Source organism: Armigeres subalbatus, chromosome 1 (genome assembly GCF_024139115.2).
Source record: "Armigeres subalbatus isolate Guangzhou_Male chromosome 1, GZ_Asu_2, whole genome shotgun sequence".
Lineage (NCBI taxonomy): Eukaryota > Metazoa > Arthropoda > Insecta > Diptera > Culicidae > Armigeres > Armigeres subalbatus.
Window position 1 is genome coordinate 123,573,925 of NC_085139.1, and position 25,317 is coordinate 123,599,241.

Below are 25,317 nucleotides of genomic sequence, written 5' to 3' on the forward strand. Positions count from 1 at the left end.
GTCCTTACCTTGATGGACTATTAAAGAGCCTTGCGCAAGAGGTAAACACCAAAAATAATTACTTAAGCATATTTTAGGGATGCAGAATGAGTAAAGAATACATTTATTATAATTCCAAGCTTATGAAAATACAGTATCTTTCCGCTCATCCGGCTCTTGCTAATTCAGAATGTTTTGGGTTAAAAAGTATCACCACCCTAAGGTGGCTCAAAATATTATGGAAAAAACTTTTTTCAATTTTTTCGATGGGACGCCCTCTTATTCTGTTCTATTTGATGCCCTGATGCTCTGGACAAAATTTCAGTCAAATCGGTCAACGTTTTGGCGGTGCTAAACTCATTGGAAATTTATATGCAAAAATATACGCAGAAACATCCAAAAACAGTGATTTGCAGTTAAACGGCACAAATTACGATGAAGAGCTATGATACTTATTCAAATCTTGAAGAATTTAATACAGAATGTTATGATAAAACCGCTAAGCGATTAGTGCTTGCCCGGCGAAGTTATTAGCATTTCTCTGAAGTGATGTTTGAGCAAATTTCGATTCTTTTACCTTTGAAAAGAAATAAATTCACCCATACAACACTCCAGTAAAATGCTAATATCTTTGCCTAATAAATTCTAATCTTCTCGCGGTGTTCAGTAAAACATTATGTATTTAATTCTACAAGAGCTGAATGAGTTCTTCACCTTAAATTGTACCGTCCAACTGCAAATCACAGTTTTTCCATGTTTTTGCATGCATATTTGCACATAAACTTCCAATGAGTTTAGCACCGCCAAAACGTTGACCGATTTTGTTGAAATTTTGTCCAAAGCTTCAGGGCCTCAAATAGAACCGAATAAGAGGGCGGCCCATAGAAACAATTGAAAAAGTGTTGTTTGAGCCACTTTACCATCCATTTAAACACATTATGCTGTCAGTTTTCACAGGTTTTTGGTCTTCAGTATCGTTTTCCACATATTTAAAAAGAAGACGAAAGTCGATAGCCTAAACTTGCGAAATCTCGATAGTTTGGTCATAAATATGTCGATATGTCGGACTAGCGGGGGTGTACTGTACCATGGTAACAAAATTTCGTTAAAAAAATTTGAAGGGTCGTGTACCAGACACGACCGCTCGACGTAAACTACACAAAACCTCTTAGTGCAATGAGAATCGTAATATCATGTAAATATTAGGTTGTATACATGACTCAAACCCAAATTTAAACCAAAAAATATGTGCAGTTTAAAATATTTACATTACAAACACCGTTACCGGCGAAGACATCGTCTCAAGTTAATTCAGAAAGCTGTTTTCCCGCCCGCGTTTGAAAATTTGATGGCAATCATCGTGCGGTCTTTACCAGTATCGATAGCGTTAATAGAATTTGCTTTAAAATATTAGCAAAGCAGGTTTGTCGGAAGCAAGTCAAATATGATAGCGAAAATTAAGGACTGTTCAGTTTATAAAGAGGACACTTTGTATTGTCGATGTTTTTTTAAGCATTCAATCTTTTTAGATATCTGCCCAACAAACAACGACAAGCTACAAATAAGCATCTAAGTTGAATTATTGTTTATTTGTAATCTTTATAGCTGAATAAAATGGATGCTGAATAATTCGCTAGATAGATTTCATCTCAGCATTTGATCCAACTAATATTCGACTTGGCCTATTTATTTGTTTACCACCGTTATTTGAGGTCGAACTAACGCTTTAATTTTATCACATTTCAGCACATTGAGGAAGTTTATCAATGTGCTGAACTAATGATTTTCAAAATTCTCTGTTCGACTAAGCTGTAATGCTCTAAAAGGGTGGTCGAATTGAGTTTGAATAGTAGATTAATAAGCAAGCATTAGACATCCTTCTTAACCGTTGTCCTTCTTAACCATTGGATTTCACCTTTGCTGGATCTATCGCACAGTGGAAGAAAACATTATAATAGTTTATGCTTTTTCCGTTTGAAAGAAAATCGCCATGGCTTGAATTGATGATATTTGTATAGGAAAATAATAATTTATTTTCAAGGCATTGTTGGATTCATTGTAAAGAAAACTCAGGCTTTTTATATTCGTGGGCAATACATAATTGCTTCGTGATACATAATTAATTCCTGATCTAGGTATAAAGCTGTTGGAGATTATAACGAACAAAATTGCTGGAGCAATGAAGAAAATTCATGCAGTTGTTGTAAAGTTGTGCGGAAGTGAACACAAACAAATTCATAAAAAATCGACCATATTGCATGTCTGTTACAGATTTCCTATGTACTGTAGTTGTTTTTCTATATGTAAATAAATGTCGATATGTGTAGTTATTTTCTCGCTACATGTGTGGTATTGATGGCACAATCATATCGCAACCGGTTATTCAGAGATTCAGAGCAAGGTTGAACATAAATCCATTACATTTTCATAAACCCCATCATTGAAGACGAATTTTATTTTATCGTTTTGACATTATTTTTTATTTTATATTTTTTCCCAGTGTTGAATGGTTATAACTGGCTGAACAATGGTTGAAATAAGGGGGCAGCAGGGACTTTGTCCAAGGGCTTGACGACCCCTCCCCATGGCCACTGCGAGTTAGACCGGGACCATCGTCCCTAACCCCTAATCCCAAGGCGTCAAGCGACCCGTGCCGAGGGGATGCATGGCCAGGGGGGTGAAATAATAAGCTAGGCCTTTAACGGAGCCTGTGGGGTACCTGGACACCCTCCACAGTAATTGTCCCCTACCGCGTCATGCTGGGCTCTGGCGTGGTGGACCTTTTTTCCCGAGCAACTCGTGGGACCAAAATGGAAAACCAAGTCAATTCTTCAATTAGTGGTAGTAGTGTAGGCGACAACCCCTTCGCAAGAGGTGGGTTGTTCAGGTCTCCGCCTAGGAGGCCAGAGGCAATAGTCGGCAGATCAGTGCGCAGCGCCAGCGTGGGTCACTCAACCTTCCTCTCGGCTATAAAAACGCCGATAGGGGTTATTGATGGCCCATGGCTTGTGGAGGCGATGAACCGCAAACGCGATGGGCTTTCGGCCTTCGAGGTGGCGACGGAACAGCTGGACGCCATCATCGACTTTGCGTCATCGAAGCATAATATCAGCAAGGACCTCAAGAGGAGCTTGCAGAAACTTCGAAAGTCGATGCTGGACGCCAAGCTGGAGAGGGCGGTCGGGACGGCCAAGTGTAAACCCGTGAAATCGGTGGAGTCGAGGTCAACCCAGACTGAGGCCCAAGGATTCGCGGACTCGGGCAAGGTCGAATCGACCGAAGGCGTGCCAGCGAAGACGGTGGTGCCAAAGTCTACCCAGACTGAGGCTCAAGTATTCGCGGGCACGTCTGGGGTGACTCCTCCAACGGAGCAGACACAAAACGGGGAGACAGTCTCCAGGGATGAGCTCCTGGGGCTGCTCCAAAACGCGGAGGGTTACTACCCCGAACAAGGGTAGTGGGGCTGGGAAGCTGAACCCCGGTCAGGTACCTCCAAAACCGGGGGAGGAACGACCTGGAAAGGTCCGTCCACTCAGGAAAGACGGTGATAAGGGGTTACGGCAGGCTGAAAGTTCTCAGCCGCACCAGACCAGGGAAATAGAGAGGGGTGACGCCTCCTGGACCCTGGTCAAGAACAAGAGGAAACCGAAGACGTCAAGGGCCGAAAAGAAGGCCCAGGCGAATGAGGGTAGCAAGAAGTCTAGGGTAGGCGCCAATCGCTCCAGGGGCGATGCCCTAGTCATCACGGCGGACGAGGCTAAGTACTCGGATGTTTTGAAGGCGATGAGGAGTGACGTCAAGCTCGGTGAACTCGGCGCCGACATACGTCGAATAAGACGTACCCGGATGGGCGAGATGATATTCGAGCTGAAGCGGGGCGTCTTTCAAAAGGGCGCCGCCTACAAGAAGTTGGCGGAGGAGGTCTTAGGCGAGACGGTCAAGGTGAGGGCACTCACGACGGAGGTGAATCTAAGGGTTAAAGACCTGGACGAGATCACTGAAGTCGAAGAGCTCGTCACGGCACTGCGGCGACAGTGTGAAGTGGAGACGACCACCGCAGCCGTTCGGCTACGGAAAGGTCCGGCAGGGACGCAGGTAGCATTGGTTCGGCTATCTGCAGTGGACGCCTCCAAGGTAGTCAAGTTAGGGAGCGTCAAGGTGGGATGGTCGGTATGCCCTGTGCGCATATACGAGCAACCCGAAGTTTGCTTCAAGTGTCTGGAACCGGGACACAAGCAATGGGACTGCAAAGGCCCTGACAGAAGCAATCTCTGCCGACGCTGCGGATTGGAGGACAATGCTGCGCGAACCCTCCCAATTGTTTGATTTGTTCCAGCAAAGCTGTGAACAGCAAGCACCCCATGGGGGGTTCGATGTGCCCGGCGTTTAAGCATGCTGCAAAATCACAGTGCAGGTAACGCAGCTGGCTTGCTCGGCCTCGCCCGAGTGTTTGGTGTGCGCAGGTTTAGAGGAAACGGCGGAACACGTGTTGTTCGTGTGCTCACGTTTTCGCGCAATGCGTGACCACATGCTTGCCACATGTGGTCTGGACACTACCCCGGACAACCTAGTTCGGAGGATGTGTAAAGATGAAGTTGGCTGGAACGCCGTTTTATCGGCTATCGCCCAAATCGTCTCGGAGCTACACAGAAGGTGGCGCGTGGACTCAAGGATGGCTAGTTCAGGCGCAAATAAGAGGTGGTCCAAGGGATCGGAGTCGGCTGCATGGGTCGTACCGGTGGTCATGCTCTGTGGTCGAACTCGATCCTTTTATCGAACAAGTGGCCGCGCGAAGAACAACATGGTATCGTCGCTTTCGCGGCGTCGGTCAACCGGGCGGGTTCCGAGCCCGAGGACGGAAAGGGGTTCTCGTCAAGGCTGGGGCAGGCGTATGCCTCGCGTCGGCACGTCTCTCTGTGTGCTGGCGAATAGGCCCTATCCCAGAAAGGTCAATTTGGGGTGCACGCGGCATCATCATTCTTGATACCAGTCGTGCAGAGGGAAGCAGGCGCGAAGTCGACCCTTCCCACCTTCCGAGGACATAGGGCGTGGTAAGGCCACCTGGAAAGCCGGCAACGCGCTGGCACGATACCATGGTGTTCTCCTAAAAAAGCGAGTTACGATGTTCGGTGCTGCAAGGACACGCAGCTAACCTCGAGGGTGCGTAGTGCACTGGCCTCCCTTTGAAGCATTACTTTCTGGTTGTACCGAAGGGACTATGGGCTTGGCGGTAATGGAAACGGATTTTTTTTTTTTACAAGGAGAATGCATTTACACACTAACCCAGTACACGTGCATTGTAGTTGCCAAACTACCACACGGATGTGTACTGGAGTGTCGGACTCGGCCATACCGTACTAAACTCCCTTGGGCTCCACCATCGTTTCCCCCAGGAACTACCTCGCAGTACTGCTTCTGGGGGGATGGCAGTACTAAGCGTACTCGCTCATTATCGCTCACACGGGCACTCGTCCCACGCGAGACTGACTTGGGTGCTCGCACACCATTCACTCCATTTGAGTCTTACTTGGATGCTCTCCCGGGCGCTCCGCTGCCATGCCTCGAGGTGTCAATAGCGGTAACTGCCTGGGCCTACAGATATTACGCTACGCTACAACACTCCTACAGATATTACGCCTCAGCACGAGCAGATCAATCACACCACTGCCGAAGCAGACCACACGCTACCCTGCCGAAGCAGGACACTCCCCATGCACCACATGTGCACAACTGTAGGTGTGTGGGTACAACCCACTGCTACCCTGCCGCCGAAGCAGCTTCTCCAAAGACCATTCGCTCCATGTGACCCTTTTCGGGTGCTCACTCTAACACTCCACTGCAATGCCTCGAGGTGTCGATGGGTACCTCGACTCCTACCTCGGCATGTGCAGTCCATACTCAGACTTCTGCTGCGCTTCGAGGTGACAATAGCGGCGACGCGCTATGACACTCCTGCCTCAGCACAACCAGATCACTCACTCCCTGCCGAAGCAGCTCACGCGCTACCCTACCGGAGTAGGGACACTCCCCATGCCAATTGGCACTCCCTGGGCTTGTGCTTTTGAAGCGGCACACAGTCGCTTTGATAGAGTCTGATTACGGGCACTTGTGGTTTTTTGGGAGGGATTTTAGCAGAGCCCACTGCTAAATCCCACCACGCCCTAGGCAGTTCTCCCTGACTCGCAGACAGCTGGGGAGGGGTCGTCAAGCCCTTGGACATGGTCCATGCTGTCCCTGCTGTCCCTGCTGCCCCCAATGGAAACGGTTTAGCGGGTCGGGAATGTAGTCCTGCCTCCCTCGGTGATCCCTAACCCCGCACTTCCTGGTCAACCCAGGATGTCTGTTGAGCAGATTCCCCCTCCATTGTTTAGGAAAAAAAAAAAAAATGGTTGAAATAAAAATCTTGTACAGTTATTACCAACTGTAGTTTGACAGATTGACTTGTTGATTAAGAGTCCAATTATGATTCGTATTCAGCCATACGATTATTTATGTTTTGCATTGAGTAAGCCATAACTTACAAATCAAGGATGGCGCGGATGGCAACGTTACCGGCGGATGATCAAATGTCAGCAGTTCGAGACCCGATTTAGATAAATTTTAAAATGATTATATGAAAATAGCAATTGCAATACGTTCAATGGAGATCTTGATGATGTTACTCTCAATTATTATTACGTTATTATTTTCGAAGAATTTACATGTAGCTGAATTAAGGCTCAGTAAAATACTTATTAAAGGTTTAACGAATTAGGTAATAAAGTTGTTTTTCAAAATGAGATGTTGTAGCTGTATAACTTCTCCAAAATTGTGTGAACAATGCCTGAACAGAAGTTGCGATAAGAAATAGTACAGACATAATTCAACATAGTGCTGAACTGAATCATCACACTGATGCTAGTTAAACTAGTGAATGTTTGTTGGGTGTTTTTTTTTTTCGTTGAATATATTATCTGACCTTTTAGAAATGAAATCCAATTATCAACTAAACAATTCTAACTCAGCATTTTGCGATATTCACAACAATCTCAATTTGTTGGATTTTCAACAGCTCCGTTTACCGTTTATATTATATTTTCGGGCTGACATAGGCTCTACTGTTTCTGGATATCGACATATCATTGACAGTGTGATTCTTTCCGATCTTCTTGATGATTTTATTGACATGCCTATTTACATTTTTTATAAACTGTTAATTTTGCTTATAAAAAAATCTGTTTGAAAACTTATGTTCAGTCGAGATTCGAGAAGCTTTGACAATAGGCGCCATTTTGTTGGATTGACACTGTTTTATCTCCATATAAGACAGTGTAATATAACATACGATAAAGCAAACTCCATCAAAATTGACCAATCTGTTTGTTTTATATCGTCATGTAAAAGTGTCCTCTCAATAAACTGAACAGTCCTTACACTTTCACAATTTTGCTGACACCGACGACAGCTACTCAATTATTTACCGCATATTTGCTACAGACGCCATCTTTGTGAATAATTTTCTGCAGCAACTACCCGTCGACGGCCGCCATTGGCAAAAATTCCTTTCAATTCCCCTTTCCAGTCACTAATTTGAATTGGATTTGGATTGGATTTGATTGGATTTGGATTGGATTTGGATTGGATTTGGATTGGATTTGGATTGGATTTGGATTGGATTTGGATTGGATTTGGATTGATTTGGATTGATTGGATTGGTTTGGATTGATTTGGATTGGTTTGATTGATTTGGATTGATTTGGATTGGTTGGATTGATTTGGATTGATTTGGATTGGTTTGGATTGGTTGGATTGGTTTGGATTGGATTTGATTGGTTTGGATTGGTTTGATTGGTTTGGATTGGTTGGATTGGTTTGGATTGATTTGATTGGTTTGGATTGGATTTGGATTGGTTTGGATTGGTTTGGATTGGTTTGGATTGGTTTGGATTGAATTTGGATTGGTTTGGATTTGGATTGGTTTGGTTTCTGATTGGTTTGGATTTGATTTGGATTGGTTTGGATTGGTTTGGATTGGTTTGGATTAGATTTGGATTGGTTTGGATTGGTTTGGATTGATTTGATTGGTTTGGATTGGTTTGGTTGGATTTGATTGGTTTGGATTGGTTTAGATTGGATTTGGATTGGTTTGGATTGGTTTGGATTGGTTTGGTTGGTTTGATTGGTTTGGATTGGATTTGGATTGGATTTGGATTGGATTTGGATTGGATTTGGATCGGGTTTGGAGTTGGATTGGATTTGGATTGCATTTGGGTTGGATTTGGATTAGATTTGGATTGGATTTGGATTGGATTTGGATTGGATTGGGTTTAGGTTGGATTTGGATTGGATTTGGATTGGATTTGGATTTGGATTAAATTTGGATTGGATTTGTATTGGATTGGATTTGGATTGAATTTAGATTGGATTTGGATTGGATTTGGATTGGATTTGGATTGGATTTGGATTGGATTTGGATTGGTTTGATTGGTTTGATTGGTTTGGATTGGTTTGGATTGGTTTGGTTGGTTTGGATTGGTTTGGATTGGTTTGGATTGGATTGGGATTGGTTGGATTGGTTTGGATTGCATGGTTGGATTTGGTTGGTTGGATTGGTTTGGATTGGTTTGGATTGGTTTGGATTTGGTTTGATTGGTTTGGATTGGTTTGGATTGGTTTGGTTGGTTTGGTTGGATTTGGTTGGTTTGGATTGGTTTGGTTGGTTTGGATTGGTTGGATTGGTTTGGATTGGTTTGGATTGGTTTGATTGGTTTGGTTGGTTTGGATTGGTTTGGTTGGATTTGGACTGGTTTGGATTGGTTTGGATTGGTTTGGATTGGATTTGGTTGGTTTGGATTGGTTTGGATTGGATTTGGATTGGTTTGGTTGGTTTGGATTGGTTTGGATTGGTTTGATTTGGTTTGGATTGATTTGGATTGGTTTGGATGGTTTGGTTGGTTTGGATTGGTTTGGATTGATTGGTTTGTGATTTAGATTGGATTTGGACTGATTTGGATTGGATTTGTATTGATTTGGATTGATTTGACTGGATTTGATTGATTGATTTGATTTGATTGATTTGGATTGGATTTGGATTGATTTGGATTGGTTTGGATTGAATTTGGATTGGTTTGGATTGATTTGATTGGTTTGATTGATTTGGATTGGATTTGGATTGGTTGGATTGATTTGGATTGATTTGGATTGATTTGGATTGGTTTGGATTGATTGGGATTGATTTTGATTGGTTGGATTGGATTTGGATTGATTTGGATTGATTTGGATTGATTTGGATTGATTTGGATTGATTTGGATTGGTTTGGATTGATTTGATTGGTTTGGATTGAATGGATTGATTTGGGTTGGATTTGGATTGGATTTGGATTGGATTTGGATTGGATTTGGAGTGGATTTGGATTGGATTTGGATTGGATTTGGATTGGATTTGGATTGGATTTGGATTGGATTTGGATTGGATTTGGATTGGATTTGGATTGGATTTGGATTGGATTTGGATTGGATTTGTATTTGATTGGATTTGTATTTGATTGGATTTTTATTGGATTGGATTTGGATTGGGTTAGGACTGGTTTTGGATTGGGTTTGAATTGGATTGGATTTTTAGTGGAATAAGATTGGATTTTGAATGGATTCTGATTGGATTTGATTCAGGTTGGGAAGAGAATAGGGTTTTGATTGGATTTGGATTGAATTTGGATTAGATTGATGCAGTAAATGGTTACATAAATCAATAGTTTCAATTAACTGAGCAGTTTTAAGACCGCGTCAATGCTTCTTAGCTACAAATAATCAATTTCCAGCTGTTATCGATATTTATACAAATGCGCCGGTATAAAATAGAATACAATTTAATTCATGTTGTCATATCAACAGCTCCAAATACTATGACAATAATAACTGAGGAAATGCAAATAAAATAATTAGTCAAGGTCAGGGCAAATTCAAAATAGAATGTAGAGCCATATAAAAATAAGAAGACTTTTTCACCGAAAGTCATTCCGTGGAATGTCATTTGGCGGAGTTCAGCTGAATAGTTATTCTTAAAATACTTATTGAATTCTACTGATTACATGGTGATATTGTTTGGATATCCTGTCTAAATTCTTTTTGATTGTAGTTTAAAGCAATGAAAGAAAGCGATGTTTTCTTTGAATGAGCGTGTCCGGTCGGTATCAGGAAAAGTGAGGAGATATTGCCTTCTTGAAAGGAACCTGTACTGGTAGTTTTCGTGACCAAATGAAAATGTAGCGCTCCCGGTCACTTGTTGCATTACAAGCAGTCATGAAATGTTGCTTTGTTTTGAAATCTAAATTTCTAAATAGTTTTAATACCCATTTGAAAAATCATCCAAAGAAACCAGCTACGGTTATTGATTTAAAGGATTGTGTCAACGGCGAACTTAGGCGACCTAGAAGCTAGAAGGTTAAGCTGACCACTTGTCTGTTAATCCGAATCTTGGAAACTGAACAGCTGCTGGAGGAGTGGAGAGAAGAAGCGGGTCATCTATTCAATGATTTCATGGCGGCGAGGAAGTTACCTACCTTGGATCCTTGCTAACGGCTGATAATAATGTTAGCATTGAGCAATTCGCACAAATTCATAAGTGGTACAAGCCTGAACTTTTGTATGAGAGTAGCATCACTTTCATCCGTTACCACAGATATCGATTTGGGACTAATCACTATCTCTTAGATGGAAGCAATTTACTTTCCAATAGCCGAGATGTGTCCTGGCCTCGTCCTTGCGAATGATGAGGAAGAGGAGGGATGGTTGTTGGACACCTACTTAAGAATGATGCAGAGAACGCTACGATCTTTCATGAGTGCCACGGGAGGTTTCGAAATTGTTAGTGTGGAAGTTTATGACAGTAGAAATCGTTTTCGTAGAACGTTAAACACAGAATGAATTAAGATAGAAATACAAAGTAGGAAACGGACAAGCCCGTAATTGAACCTACGACTTTTTGCTTATAAGGCAGAAGCGGTAGCCACTAGACCACCTAGCTCGTCAATACTACTAACGGCTGATAATAATGTTGGTCATTAAATACTCCAGGAGAAAAAAAACTACAATCAAAAAGATTCACACAAGCATCAAATGTGTCACGTACAAAATGCTCATAAGACTGGTATGGTCCTTCACGAACATGCGACTTGGATCATGCTCGAGGAGGACTTGCAAGCACTTGGTGTAATGGGAAGACGCGTGCTTAGGTAAACCACGAGCTCGTCAATCTCTACGGCGAATCCAGTATTTAGAAGCTAAATAAAGCTGGATCTATACGATGAAAAGGCATGCTGCAAGAATTCCAGAACTACGAAGATGGTGTTCGCTTCTGACTCGGCAGGTATCAGAAGACGGAGAGAACAGCGAACAGGGTCGCAATGAAAAGATGTGGCCTCGAACCATGTATTGTGGCGTTAAATTGTTAGTTTGGTATTATCTGTTTTGATGTAAGCTAAATAAACTAAATGAATTCGGAATTATTTGAACTGCATCGTTAACACCAGTCTTAGTTTTCAAAAATATGTATTTAGGCTCTGACCACACTCCTTATCCAATCGACATAACTAGAAACCCGCGTATAAACTCCCGGCCATCCTTCAAGTCCACATTGATAACCGTATGACACGATTCCCTCAACGATCCAATTGGGCTGCTGACTCATTAGCGGGCCTCCAGAATCTCCGGTGCACGAATCGATATTAAACTCTGCACCCGCACACATCTGCTTATCACCGATCGTAATCTTATTGTTGGACCACTTCTGTCTACACTGTTCTTGATCGATAATTGGAACTTTTGCTTTCTGTTTTATACCACTGAAACCTGCAATCATCGAACATTATGTTTGTTTAGATTATGAGGTAATGAACAACCACTTACGCTTTCGACCGGTATGACCGAAACCAGCTATCGTCACTTTACGTCCAGTTGGGGACCCAGCAAACGTAGCATCTGGCAGACATACCGGAGACACAAACTGGTTCAACACGGCATCTTGATCCAATCGGATCAGCGCAATATCATGTTGCGGACTTCGGTCGTTTTTGTCGAACCCGGGATGTAGAATGATTTCCTCGAAGCCAAAGTTCTGCGGTGGGTCAGCACATGTTCGGTTGACTTCACTTCCCTCGTCGCAATCCAGCTCCATTGCTGTATCATGCTCACCAAGTCTGACGTTGACACTGAAATGCAATAAGTGAGCCTTTGAAAGCCAACAAGCAAACGGCTGTTCTGAACTTACAATCGCTCGCCAGCATCGAGGTACTTGTTATCCAGACAGTGAGCCGCCGTAAGAACATATCGACGATTGATAAGGGATCCGCCACATTTAAATGCTTCAACGCCGTTTTTGCTCACATATTTGAGTAATGCAAACCATGGAAACTCATCCAAGCTGGTGTCAGTGCCACCAATGATTCTGTCTGATAGCTGATCTAGACCACATTCTAAGTTTCTGGGGTTGGGCAGAATGTCACCGGATGCGGTTGGAGTGAATGCTGTGGTCGTCAATGGTAAAGTTGGGACTTGTTCGGTGCTGCTACCCTTACCATCAGGGCAGCAGACATGCGTAGGATCGAGACCACATTGAGACTGCTGGAGAAAGTTCAACTCATCCCGGCTGAGAATACGATCGGGTGTGAAGTATTCGTTGAAACTGTGACATTCGTGGTGTTGTATGCAAACTCCTTCGAGGCGGTCCGGTGTTTGACATGCTGAAAAAAAAACAGAATGGAATTGAAGTTTGAAACAACTTATGTACAATTCATTGAATAAAATGTGAGACTGAATCTAGGATTCCGGAATGGTGATTTCATGCGATATCTAGCTTTCGCACAGTAGGAACCCTCGCTGCACATAAGGACTGTATCGAAAATACCTTTCAATAAGATACTACTCAAAAGCTCATGAAGGTATTAGTTTGTTTTATCATGCACTCGATGTATTCATATGTTAAGGTTCAAATGAGATTTTGTTTGTTTGTTGAAAATTTGTTGTTTCCGATGTATCGCATATCGTGATATTGAAATTCGAGTTTTGGACCCATGGCTCCGTGAGAAGAGCATCGAGATGGATAATTTGATTAAGCGTTTCGCTATCCACCTCGCAAAGGTAAAAATGCATGGTCAACAAGCTTTGGGAATACTACACATAGGTTTCTGCAATTCATATTTGACCAGATTTAGTCTCAATCAAGTGGCTGCAACAATTTTTGTGTGATTTGTGCTGCTTGGGGACAACCTTCAAAAAGACGGGGAAAACCACTTTTTCTAGGTGATCTAAATTGTATACTAGGGTCATATATTATAAGTAAAATACCTGACGATGATGTAAACATAGGTTTAAGTCAATTGAAGCGAGTAAACTTACGTTTACGGTTATTTTTGATCGTGTAGAAAGTACCCGGTCTTCATTACGTATAATTTTTTCAATGTGTTATCCACTTGCTATATTCATCGTATGGCTTCCTTTCCTTCCGAGGGCGTGCTGGGTGTTGGCCAAGGGATTGTCAATAGTAATTGGCTTAGTGGTCAGAAGCTGGAGGTTTCTTATGCGACCGGCAAGACGATAAATGAGAAGTCTTATAAAAAAATCGATGCAGGGTTCGATCAGTGTGTTGATTCCGAAATTGATCCAATGAAAACGAAGGAGGAACAACTTGCTAAGGAGAAGGCCGCTCGCCAGAAGACGTGGAAGGAAGGACAGCTGAAGCATATTCCGAACGCGATATGCGTGCGCTGGAGCTCCAGGAGAAGCGGGATGCGGTTCGGAAATAATTCGACAGCAGCATCAAAAGAGCGAACGAGTGCAAGTACGAAGATGGCACTGTTGATGGAAGATCGAGTTAATCGGAGTGGAAGGTAGAGAAACGACTGCAGCAGTCAACGAAGACAGACAAGCAGCCGTCGACCACAAATTTCATCGGAGGTGGAGTCTCGTTAGAAGCTGGAGTGATAAAGGCAAAGGAAACTGGTGAAGGAAGCGCCTGAAATCGTCGACAACTAGTCTGAGTCCAGCGAAGCAGACGATAACAGTGAGTCATCCGATTATCCAGCGAAAAGAAGCCACAGAGATGGTGACGGGTCAAGGCGAGTCGCTAATCGAAGTTCGAGAGGCAATGCCGTTTGGAGAAAGCCATCGGTCGTATTACGGTAAGCGGTGCCGCAACATCTTCCAGAGATTTGTGGGGCTAGGGAGTCGGTAGTTTGGCTGATAATCGTCAACTGCTTCGAGCAAACTACAGCAGCGAGCGGATTTACGAATTTGGGAAATTTGAAGAGGTTGTGGGTCTACATGTGAGAAGACGCGCTCGAAACAGTCAAGTTGATTGCTTCTGCAAGATTCCGTTCCGGACGTAATTCGAGACCTTCATAATCTGTTTGGGAAGCCAGAATATCTGCCGAAAACGCTGCTAATGAAGGTAGGGAAGCACGTAGAGCAAAGTGGCTGGAGATGTTTAAAAATTTCGGCATTACGGTGAAGCAGTTGTGTGGCTATTCAGAATTGAGAACGGATCACGATGCGCGACGATGATACAAACAACGATACAAACATCTCGCGGGGGTGCTGAGGACTTTCTGTCCGGTGTACCAACGAGTCCCATCGAATTGGACAATCTGCACCTGTTTGTGCCCCTAGACTTACGAATCATGAAGCCGAACCAGCCGATTGCCGTAATAACGAAAGTGAGCTTAACAATCTACGGTTCCGAAAAGCGAAGGCCCACGGTGCAGACGCAACTTAATCCCCACTCCGTTGCACCGATGAGCAGCCAGCAGTTGCATAACTTGATGCGGCAGCAGTATGTACTGAATGAAACAGCATTTACGTCAAATGCCGTTCCAGATCATGGTAGAGGAGAAATGGGCTCATGAGATCCTTGAGGTGACGACACAGCGAGTAGGCGACCGCTTCAAAACAGGGTTGCCCTGGCGCCAGGGTGAGAGAAGATTCCACGACTACCCGACTGCCCACACGAAGGGAGACCCGACGACGAGAAAGGAGCGTTCTATGCACAGCTGGAGCAGACATACGATGGATGCCCACTGCGGGAAAATCGTCATCGGCGACACGAACGCTCAGGTACGAAGGGAGGAAATGTATAGACCGGTCATCGGACCGGATAGTCTGCATACCGCATCGAACGACAACGGCCAACGATGCATAAACTTTGAAGCCTCCCGCGGAATGGTAGTCCGGAGCACCTTCTTTCTTCGCAAAAATAGCCACATGGAGATCACCTAACCAAGAAACGGAAAACCAAATCGACCACGTTCTAATCGACGGTAAATTCTTCTCCATATCATTAATGTGTGGCCCCAAATGGCCGGAGCGAATTGGTTTTCCAAACCACAATCAATTTTCCAGCGGTCTTCCAGACGCGCTTTGTGATTTTCCAAACCACAATGTGTAATTTTCGCTGAGACCGGGACACTATTTGCACGAGGTTCTTAGAAATGCCTAAATTTATATTCACTCGGAAGCTTTCGGCGAGTATATTAAGGATCCGAGTTAAATTCTTCAAAAAGATGTTAATTTAGACGAAATTAATTTAATTGACCCCTCGATTTTTGTCAATTCTTGACTCACCAAAACTGTCATAACTCCAACATTTCCCAACCGATCATAGGGATCAGCATATCGTTGAAAAGAGGAAGAATGTGTACTTAATTTGCAATAATAAAAATAGGAGCAGCCATATTCTATTTGGCCACCACCTTGGATTTTTTTCTGAAAACTATTTTTCCGCCTGGTTGGCAACCACCGATTTTGGAATAATAATACGTCGATGGAGAGCTTAGCTTATATTGTGCATTATGTCCAAAAATCTCAGGTGTATGTTTTTTTCTATTAAAAGTTATGTAAGATTTACCAAATTATTTTTTGAAGGCCCATCTGACAAACGAACATTATTTTTATGGTTCATATGATACTACGACGTCAGTTTCTTGATTTCATACACTATTCTAAGCCAAATATGTTTTGAAAATGAAAAGCATATCAACAACAGCATTTTCACTTGTCATAAGACTAGTTAATACAATCCCATTGAATTCCACCACTTAATTGTATCTTGACAGATGCGTATTTCGACCCCAACAGTAAGGCCGTCTTCAGTGTCTCGTACTTGACTGACAAGTGAAAGACATTCCACTAAAAAGCTCAAAATAATTTTCTTATCAACAGCATTTTATTTAAAGGGCTCAAAAGTTTTGAGCATAACGGAGCCGTATTTAAGTTATTGTATTAAATAATTCAAGAAATTTTGATATTGGTAAATCGTACATAGCTTTTGATAGAAAAACCATACACCTGAGATTTTTGAACACAATGCACAATATAAGCTAAGCTTTCCATCGATGTATTATTATTCAAAATCGGTGGTTGCAAACCTAGCAGAAAAATAGTTTTCAAAAAGAAATCCAAGATGGCGACCAAATTCAATATGGCCGCTTCTATGTTTATTATTGCAAATTGAGAATACACTGAGAATTCCTTTCTCCAACGATATGCTGATCTCTAAGATCGGTTGAGGAATGTTGAAGTTATGATAGTTTTGAAGAGTCAAGAATTGACAAAAATCGAGGGTCCATAAACGTGATTTCGTGTAAAACTTTCGAGCGGTCTATCTTCCTGAAGAACTCAACTCGCCAAAAGCGTTCGAATGAACATAAATTTTGGAATTTTTAAGAACCTCGTGCAAATAGTGGCCCAGTCTCAGCGAGAATCACTCAATCCATTTTGCAGCGTTCTTTCAGACGCGCATTGTAGCAATACAAACCCATTGCCTTGTGTTTTTTTTAATCATCATATATTTTAACACATTAGCACATTACCAATTTAATTCAACTCACCTTTTTAAATCAGCGTCAGGATCCAACAAATAACCTGGTAGGATCGCTGAAATGTGTGGCCCCAAATGGCCGGAGCGAATTGTTATGACAGCAGCTCTCCGTGGGTGTATGTGCACGCCACGGAGGTCTGACAAGAAGAGGACGAGTCATGGCTTGCTGCGCACTGATCGACACGCTGAGGTGTTAATGTATAATCACACGCTGATGGTAATTTACTTAAACCCCGACCACTACCTCGTTGCAGTATGCCTGCGCTCAAAGCTCTCAACGGTGTACAACACACGTCGAAGTCGAACGAGGTACGATATAAACGGGCGCGGAATAGACAAAACTCGGTTTTCCGGAGGAAAAGCGTCAGCAAGAGACGAAGCAACTGTACCGCGCTGCTAATAACGCACGAAAGTTCTATGAGAAGTTGAACCGTACACGTAAGGGCCACGTGCCACAGCCTGATACGTGTAAGGACATAAACGGGAACCTTCTTACGAACGAGGTGAGGTGAAGCAAAGGTGGCGGCAGCACTATAAAGAACACCGGAATGGCGATGTGGCAGACGAACTTGGCGGTATGGCAATAGACCTGGGAGAACGCACGCAGGACATAGTTTTACCGGCTCCGGATCTCCAGGAAATCCAGGAGGAGATTGGCCTGCTGAAGAACAACAAACCCCAGGGGTTGACCTACTACCAGGAGAACTATTTAAACACGGTGGTGAAACACTGGCTAGAACGCTGCACAGGGTGATTACCAAGATTTGGGCGGAGGAAGTTTTGCTGCAGGAGTGGATGGAAGGTGTCATGTGTACCATCTACAAAAATAGCGATAAGCTGGATTACCCAAGTAACATTTTGAGTTTTATCATAGTCTATTAGCGGATTTGGAGAACAAATTTTCAAGACTAGCAATAAAACTAATATCTACATATCAACCTCTTGATGACCGGTATAAGATTATGTTATGACCAAGTGGACCACTCTTAAGAACGTCTTCAAAGCAAGTTCAAGAATGTTCATAAAACTGCCATAAAACCGCTGTCAAAAAAGGGAATTTCTTTTTTTTTTTGTTATTGTTTTGGAGAAAAAGGAAAACAGTAGAAATGGATAAATAAAAAAACAACATTCATGGACATTGATCATGGATGAGAAATATTATTCAATTATCGAAAATTTGATGCCTCAGAATTCGTTCGCGTGCTTACATTTTTTAAACGCGTTCGAATTTCTGGTGAAACCAGGTAAGAAAATTAGTTTAATGAAGCGCGCCGTTGTAATATTGTACACTGCCAAAAATATCTATATAAGATATATGTGTCGCCGTTATAAATATTTGCAATAGCTTCACCCTAATATAATCGATATTGAACCACACATAAATTAAATAATTGCTTATTCGAGACAACACATAAAGTTTATTTGGACATATATTTTATTAGTAGTTCGCGTGGAGAAAGGTTATGTGTGCGCTGATATAAATCATAAGTTAAATCTATGGATTTTTGCCAATAAATATGTGTGGATTTTTAGTAGTGTAGGTTACGGCTTATTAATTAGTATAAATATTAAATCGATATGATGTCTATTTTTCTAGTGGCATTCCGATTGGCAACAAAACATTTCTTATGCTTCAATATTTGAAAATCATCGAGAAAGACAGCCGTGGCAATGGATTTCGCAAAATATTTTCGCCAATATAAAATCAATTCTATGCTAACAGCATGGCTACTACACTGTGGGCAGTTTAACGGTCAAAATAAAATTTGCATAACTTTCAAAAATAAAATGTTTTTGCTGAAAGTCGCGGCACTCGGTTCCTTACGATTAGTTCTTCTTCGTGCGATGGTTCTGCATTCCAACGGAAGCTTGGTCAGTTTATCAACTCAATGTTCAGTTAGTATTTCCACAACTATGGATAACTAATATTATTGAAAGGTTTCCTAATTCCAGTAAAATACAAAGGTCTGTCAAATTTAACATGTACCGTGCCGTGAGAAGATAGGGAATAGAGTCAAATCCGAACTGTGAACCCCCATTAATTAAAACGGCACTTCATTCAAATTAACAAGGCTAATTTACTCTCTGCTATTTTGTTTTGATTATGCGTTTCGTTTACCGATGTTTAATTTTTATTTCCGCTATCCCACTTGCTGAATGTTGCTTGAATTATTTTTTATTTTTAACGATGTTCAAACCAACGAGGTTCAAATTAAAAAGTGTTCGCTTTGAAAGCTACCAGGTTCATGATAAATTGAATAGAACTTATGCTTCCAGCAGCAGCAGAAGAACATCTCAAATCGTGTTCATCTCACCATTTGTTGCGTATTCGTAGTTATACCATTTTCATTTACCGGTAGTAAGATAACACGCTCCTTTAGTTGATTTTATTATTATTATTATCTGTTCCATTCTCATTTTATTGTTAATAAACAACAAAGTTTTAAATAAGCGAACGATCAGTTGGGAATATTGTGTTTGATGTTTTCTTTTTTAAGATATTTGAGGAATATGTAACAAAAACAATTGTTTTTAGCCATTCGAATGACCATAGTTCAAGAAATTTTATATAAACATTATGCGCTTGAACAATGCCATTATAAACCTTTTGAAAACTACTAAGTTTTATTTATGTTATGCGTAAGACAAGTCCATGACCAATATATCCGTCTTTATGAAAGTTTTTAAAATTGGTTTTATTGAAGTCCTCAGGATATTCATTAGACCACTAATAAGCTCATGAGATATTTGACGTTTGTGGATTTATTGAGCGTTTTATTACGGTTTTGAAGATAGCTATAAGTCTTCGAATGAAGCCAATCTCACAGCATTGAACAAAGCAGCGATAAAACCGTTAAAAAACTTGAATAAATCCATGCAGCCTTGAAATTGTTACTTGGGTATAGCAACTACCACTCAATCACATTGCTGAACGCCGCCTACAAGGCACTCTCCCAAATTTTATGCCGCCGGCTAACACCATTTGCAAGAGAGTTCGTGGGGCAGTACCAGGCGGGTTTTATGGGCAAACGCTCCACCACGGATCAGGTGTTGGCCATTCGCCAAGTACTGCAGAAATGCCGCGAATACAAAGTGCCCACACATCATCTATTTATCGAATTCAAAGCCGCATATGATACAATCGATCGGGACCAGCTATGGCAGCTAATGCACGAACACGGATTTCCGGATAAACTGACACGGTTGATCAAGGCCACGATGGATCGGGTGATGTGCATAGTTCGAGTTTCAGGGGCATTCTGAGTCCCTTTGAAATGCGCAGAGGGTTACGACAAGGTGATGGTCTCTCGTGTTTGCTATTCAACATCGCTATGGAAGGGGAGGGCTACGAAATGGTGAGTTGACATCCGGGAAGGGGCGCCTAACATAGCTCTGGTCCTCACAAGTTCCAATACTCACGCTTCCACGGGTCTTCTGATGATAATTGACCGCCAGCTAAGGGTTGCGTACTTAGCTGGTAGTGTAGCCTGGGCACTGTTGTCCTTCTGACATCAGCTAGAGTGAGAGGGTGCGTCCTGTGGGGTCTGCCTAGGATGTGGTGGGGTTCGACAATGGGCTCTGTTTAACTTCTATAAAAAGCTGCATGTGTCCCCAAGCAGGCCCTATCAGAGCGACCGTGTGCCGTTCAAAGCGCACTAGCCTAGTCCTGGTGTTGGGTGGGACTTTAAACAAATTTGACCCGACCGATCGAGCGTCTGTTCACCAAGGAAGTGCGGCTCCAACAGCGTCTGTTCTGGCATCCAGCGGCTGAGTATGAAATGCTATTCCCCGGAAGCTATACCTAAGATGGCAGCCCCATCCCGGTGGATAGGGAACCTTGGGCCAACAACCTGCTGTTCCCGAAACATCAATTTGTTCGAGAATCCGATAATAAAAGAATACGAACTGATTTTACGGCGACGACTCTTAGCGCGAAACAACGGACACGAATAGGAACATGGAACGTTTTAACCCTAGCCCAGCAGGGTAAATTGGCACAACTTGCCAATGAGGCACGCCGCATGAAGCTTGAGATCCTGGGACTGAGTGCTGGGTCCGTTGGCCAAACTTTGGAGAACACAGAACGCCGTCGGGACAAGTTCTGCTATACTGTGGTTTACGAGGTGAACACGCTCCCCGGCATCGCGGAGTTGCCGGAGTTGCTTCCTACTAAGCGCACACTCTGCGCTTATGAAAAGGGAACCTATAAGTGAAAGGATAATCGTTGGCAGATTTAGAACACGGGTCCGAAACCTTACTATAATCCAATGTTATGTGCCAACCGATGCTGCCGATCTGCAAGACAAAGAGAACTTCTACAGTCAACTCAATGCCGTCGTGTATAGAATTCCGAAGGGTGATATCAATATCTGTTTGGGCGACTTCAATGCGAAGATCGGATCTGACAACTCGAACCATGAGCGCATTATGGGACGTCATGGTCTCGGAGAAATGAGCGAAAACGGAGAGCTGTTCGCAGAATTTTGTGGTAATAACGACATGGTGATCGGGGATCGCTCTTCCCTCACCGACCGGTTCACAAGGTCACGTGGGTCTTCCGTGACGGCTTTACAGAAAATCAAATCGACCACATCTGCATCAGCCGAAAATGGAAACGGAGCGTTCTTGATGTACGGAACAAACGTAGTGCCGATATCGCGTCTGATCATCACCTCCTCATCGGTTAAATACGCCTGCGCATTGCGCGGATTCGTCGGCAGGAGGAAAGAATTGGACGACGATTCAACACACGCCGACTAGAAGATGCCACGGTGAAACGGTCCTTCGTTGAAGAACTGGAGACGCGTGCTGCAGATATTCCGGAAGGTGGCAGCGTGGAAGACCAATGGACCGCCATCAAGAATGCCTTCATCGAGAGAACGCCGCCGCAACCGGTGACATTGGCCTCCTCTACGATATCTCACGAAGCTTAAGCGGGGCGAAGATGAATGCAACGATGCCTGTGAAAGACGCGAATGATCAGTAATTGACCGACTCAACTGACCAGCTGAAACGCTGGTTCGAGCACTTCGAACAACTTTTTCAAGTGCCAGCCAGGCCATAACCAGCTCGGCATGATCTGCCTAGGATCCGACGTATAACACGCGTCTATACCGAAGCTCCATCACTGCTAGAGATTCAAACAGCCATCCAAAACATGAAATCGAATAAAGCCCCAGGGGTCGACCGCATATCAGCCGAGATGCTCAAAGCTGACCCCATGACATCCGCTCAACTACTGCATCGTTTATTTCGTAATACACCCAGTTCTTTTTTTACACGGGTCGATTTTAGTCGATTATGACCTTTAGCGTTAATGAGACTATGAGTTAATCCCATGAAAAAATCACAAAAAATCAAAGAAAATTCAGGTGGTATTTAAAAAGCTGCGAAAAATTAGGTGAACCGGGAAATCAAAGTATACCAACTGTGTAAAAAAAATGTTGGGTGTATCTGGGACACTGCAACTTTCCCGGTCGACTGGATGCAGGGTATCTTAGTGAAGGTGCCCAAAAAGGGTGACCTGACTGTATGCGATAACTGGCGAGGCATTATGTTGCTGTGTACCGTTCTCAAAGATCTATGCAAAATTATCTTAGCCTGGATTCAGGAGAAGATGCGACTCTCCGGCGACAGAAGGCCGGATTCCGTGCCGGAAGATCCTGTGAGGCCCATATTTTCACGCTCCGCATCATTCTGGAGCAGGTCAACGAATTCCAAAAGTCCCTTCAGTTGGTATTCATTGACTACGAAAAAGCTTTCGACCGTCTCAATCACGAGAATATGTGGGGCGCCCTGAGACGCAAGGGGCTTCCTGAGAAAATCATCGGCCTCATCGAAGCACAGTACGAGGCCTTTTCGTGTAGAGTGCTGCACAATGGGATCCTGTCCGACCCTATCCGGGTCGTAGCTGGTGTGAAGAAAGGATGTATTCTATCACCGATACTGTTCCTCATCGTAATCGATAAGATTCTGGCAGATGCGATTGACCGTGAACCAAACCGCGGGCTGTTATAGCAGCCTATAACCATGGAGCACCTAAACGACTTCGAATTGGCTGATGACGTTGCACTCCTCGCGCAACGGCGCTCTGATATGCAGAGTAAGCTCAACGACCTTGCCGAGCGCTCCACTTCGGCATGTTTAGTCATCAACGTCCAAACCAAATCGTTGGATGTAAACACGGCGACTCCTTCCAGTTTCACAGAAGCCGGGCAACCAGTGGAGAATGTTGAAAGCTTCCAATATCTTGGTAGCCAAATGGCGTCAGACGGCGGTACCAAGATCGACATAGGCGCACGGATCAAGAAAGCAAGGGCTACCTTTGCGAGTTTAAGAAATATCTGAAAAAACAGGCAGATAAGTGAACGCACCAAAATACGAATTTTCAACTCTAACGTGAAATCTGTGCTGTTATACGCTAGCGAAACATGGTGTGTATCAGTGGAGAACACTCAACGGCTGCAGGTGTTCATTAACAGATGCCTGCGGTATATAATTCGGGCCGGTTGGCCTCACAACTGGATCTCATACAACGAGCTCCATCGTCGTTGTCACCAGAGGCCGATAGCAACAGAAATTCGGGATCGGAAGTGGGGCTGGGTCGGCCACACCCTACGTAGGGGCGGAAACGAAATCTGTAAACAAGCATTAGACTGGAACCCAGCGGGACATCGCAGCAGAGGTAGACCCAGAGGCTCATGGCGGCGAAGCCTCAATAAAGAAATAAAAGAAGTCGACCGAAATCTAACCTGGCAACAGGTTGAAGCGATAGCCGGGCAACGCTCAGGATGGAGATCTTTCAAGTCGGCCCTTTGCACCACCGTAGGTGTACAGGATCCATAAGTAAGTAAAGTAAGTAAGGTAAGCTACAGATCGTAAAAACACAATAGGGACGATTAATTGCGAAACAGTTCCCACAAGATTAACTGCCGACCAATCTGTCTAAGTTGTCGTGTATTCGAGAGGTCAAAGTTTGTCATTCAAGCCATATCGATGAGCATAATAATTATGGTGCTCATAAAGGGCATTCTAGCCAAGCTAACACGTTGATATTGAGATAATGATGATCATTACTGCCAAGGAAAGTGTAGAACGGATGAAGGGTCACTTCTCATTCACATGACTAAGGGAAACAATAAAAATAATCGAATGAATACAGTAAAGTATGATTGTCTTCCGTTTCATTTCTTCGGATCAAAAACGTATTCTTTCTTTTCCAATATTATTGCATTACTCTACTCTACTTTGATTAGGTGTTAGTTAATTGATAGAAAAATTTACTGTACTCAATACGATACTAACACTAATCTTTCAATATCTTAAATGTTCTCATACTTGTAAAAAAATCTACACGAAATTGGTCTTAAGGCAATCGATACGTCCCATACTCGGCGACTCATCAGGCTTTTGGATTAATTGTGTAACTGAAAGCTTACGCTTTCTTTATGAAATTACTTTTGGCCACGGTATAATCCACGTGCCTAATGTTGATATGAAAAATCAAGAACGTAGGTCTGTTGTATGACTGGTAGGCCACAAAACAAGTGCACCCAAGGTACTTGCTCGAAAATTTGAGATAGACATTGTGTATGGAAAATTTGAAACGAAGAACCGTGGAACGACTGGTTTAGATCTGCAATCGTTCGGATTACAAATAAACAGATAGGCCAGACCCTTCTTACTAACGAAGAAATTAAGTTTAACTGATGAAAAAACTCAAACGCACGGTTGATTTCTTGTGTTGTCAAACAATTAAAGCAATGTTACCTTAGTTACAATCTTGTGTAACACACATTTGAATGGTAATTATAGTTTAAATATTTTTCTCAAAAGACCATCAGGAAAATCCAAGCGCTATTTAATAACGCTCACATTCCTGTATAAACGTAATGACATATATTTGTCAAGATTTATGACATGAAACTATTCGAGTCACCTAGTAAGAATTAGTGTTCTGAATAATTTAATAGTGTTAGGATGCACATTATACATAAAACGTCATAAAAATTAAAGTACGGGTATACAAAATTGAGCAGTCGACTCCGTACTGCACAACGAACATTTTCACTTCTTTACTTCAACTTTCAAAAGCACTATAACTTCAATGAAATTATTTCAGTTTTATAGCAATATTTACCTTCCTGACAAAGTACTACACCAAAGTAAACTATCAGTGAATTGATAGTTAGCGCCGTTCTCATCTTACTTCATAAAGGTACTTAAATTTTCAAGCACAAAACGTATAGAATTAACCAACAATTGCTACAAAATCGGAGCTCTACAATCCACGTGCTATAACGGTCAAACATCAACTGATCTTAGGAACGCAGCATAGCATAGTTAATCAGTCCAGGTAGCGATCTGAATAATTACATTCCATTCCATGGGTCTACGAAAGCTTTTGAGTCATAGAACCTGTTTCTATGACGACATTGCAATACGTTTTCGTTGTTATTTACGATAGCACGTGCGGATGTGAACACGATTCA

At 42.8% G+C, this 25,317-nt stretch overlaps 1 protein-coding gene across 1 annotated transcript; it reads right to left on the reverse strand.

Moving 5' to 3' along the window:
* Positions 1-11,494: 11,494 nt before the first annotated feature.
* On the reverse strand, positions 11,495-25,259 carry LOC134205088 (CLIP domain-containing serine protease B10-like). Its single transcript, XM_062679998.1, has 4 exons — positions 24,966-25,259; positions 12,224-12,695; positions 11,863-12,164; positions 11,495-11,805 (listed from the first exon to the last, which is right to left on the reverse strand). The coding sequence occupies exons 1-4, from the start codon at positions 25,027-25,029 to the stop codon at positions 11,510-11,512; spliced, it is 1,134 nt and encodes a 377-aa protein (XP_062535982.1). The 5' UTR covers positions 25,030-25,259; the 3' UTR covers positions 11,495-11,509.
* Positions 25,260-25,317: the final 58 nt, after the last annotated feature.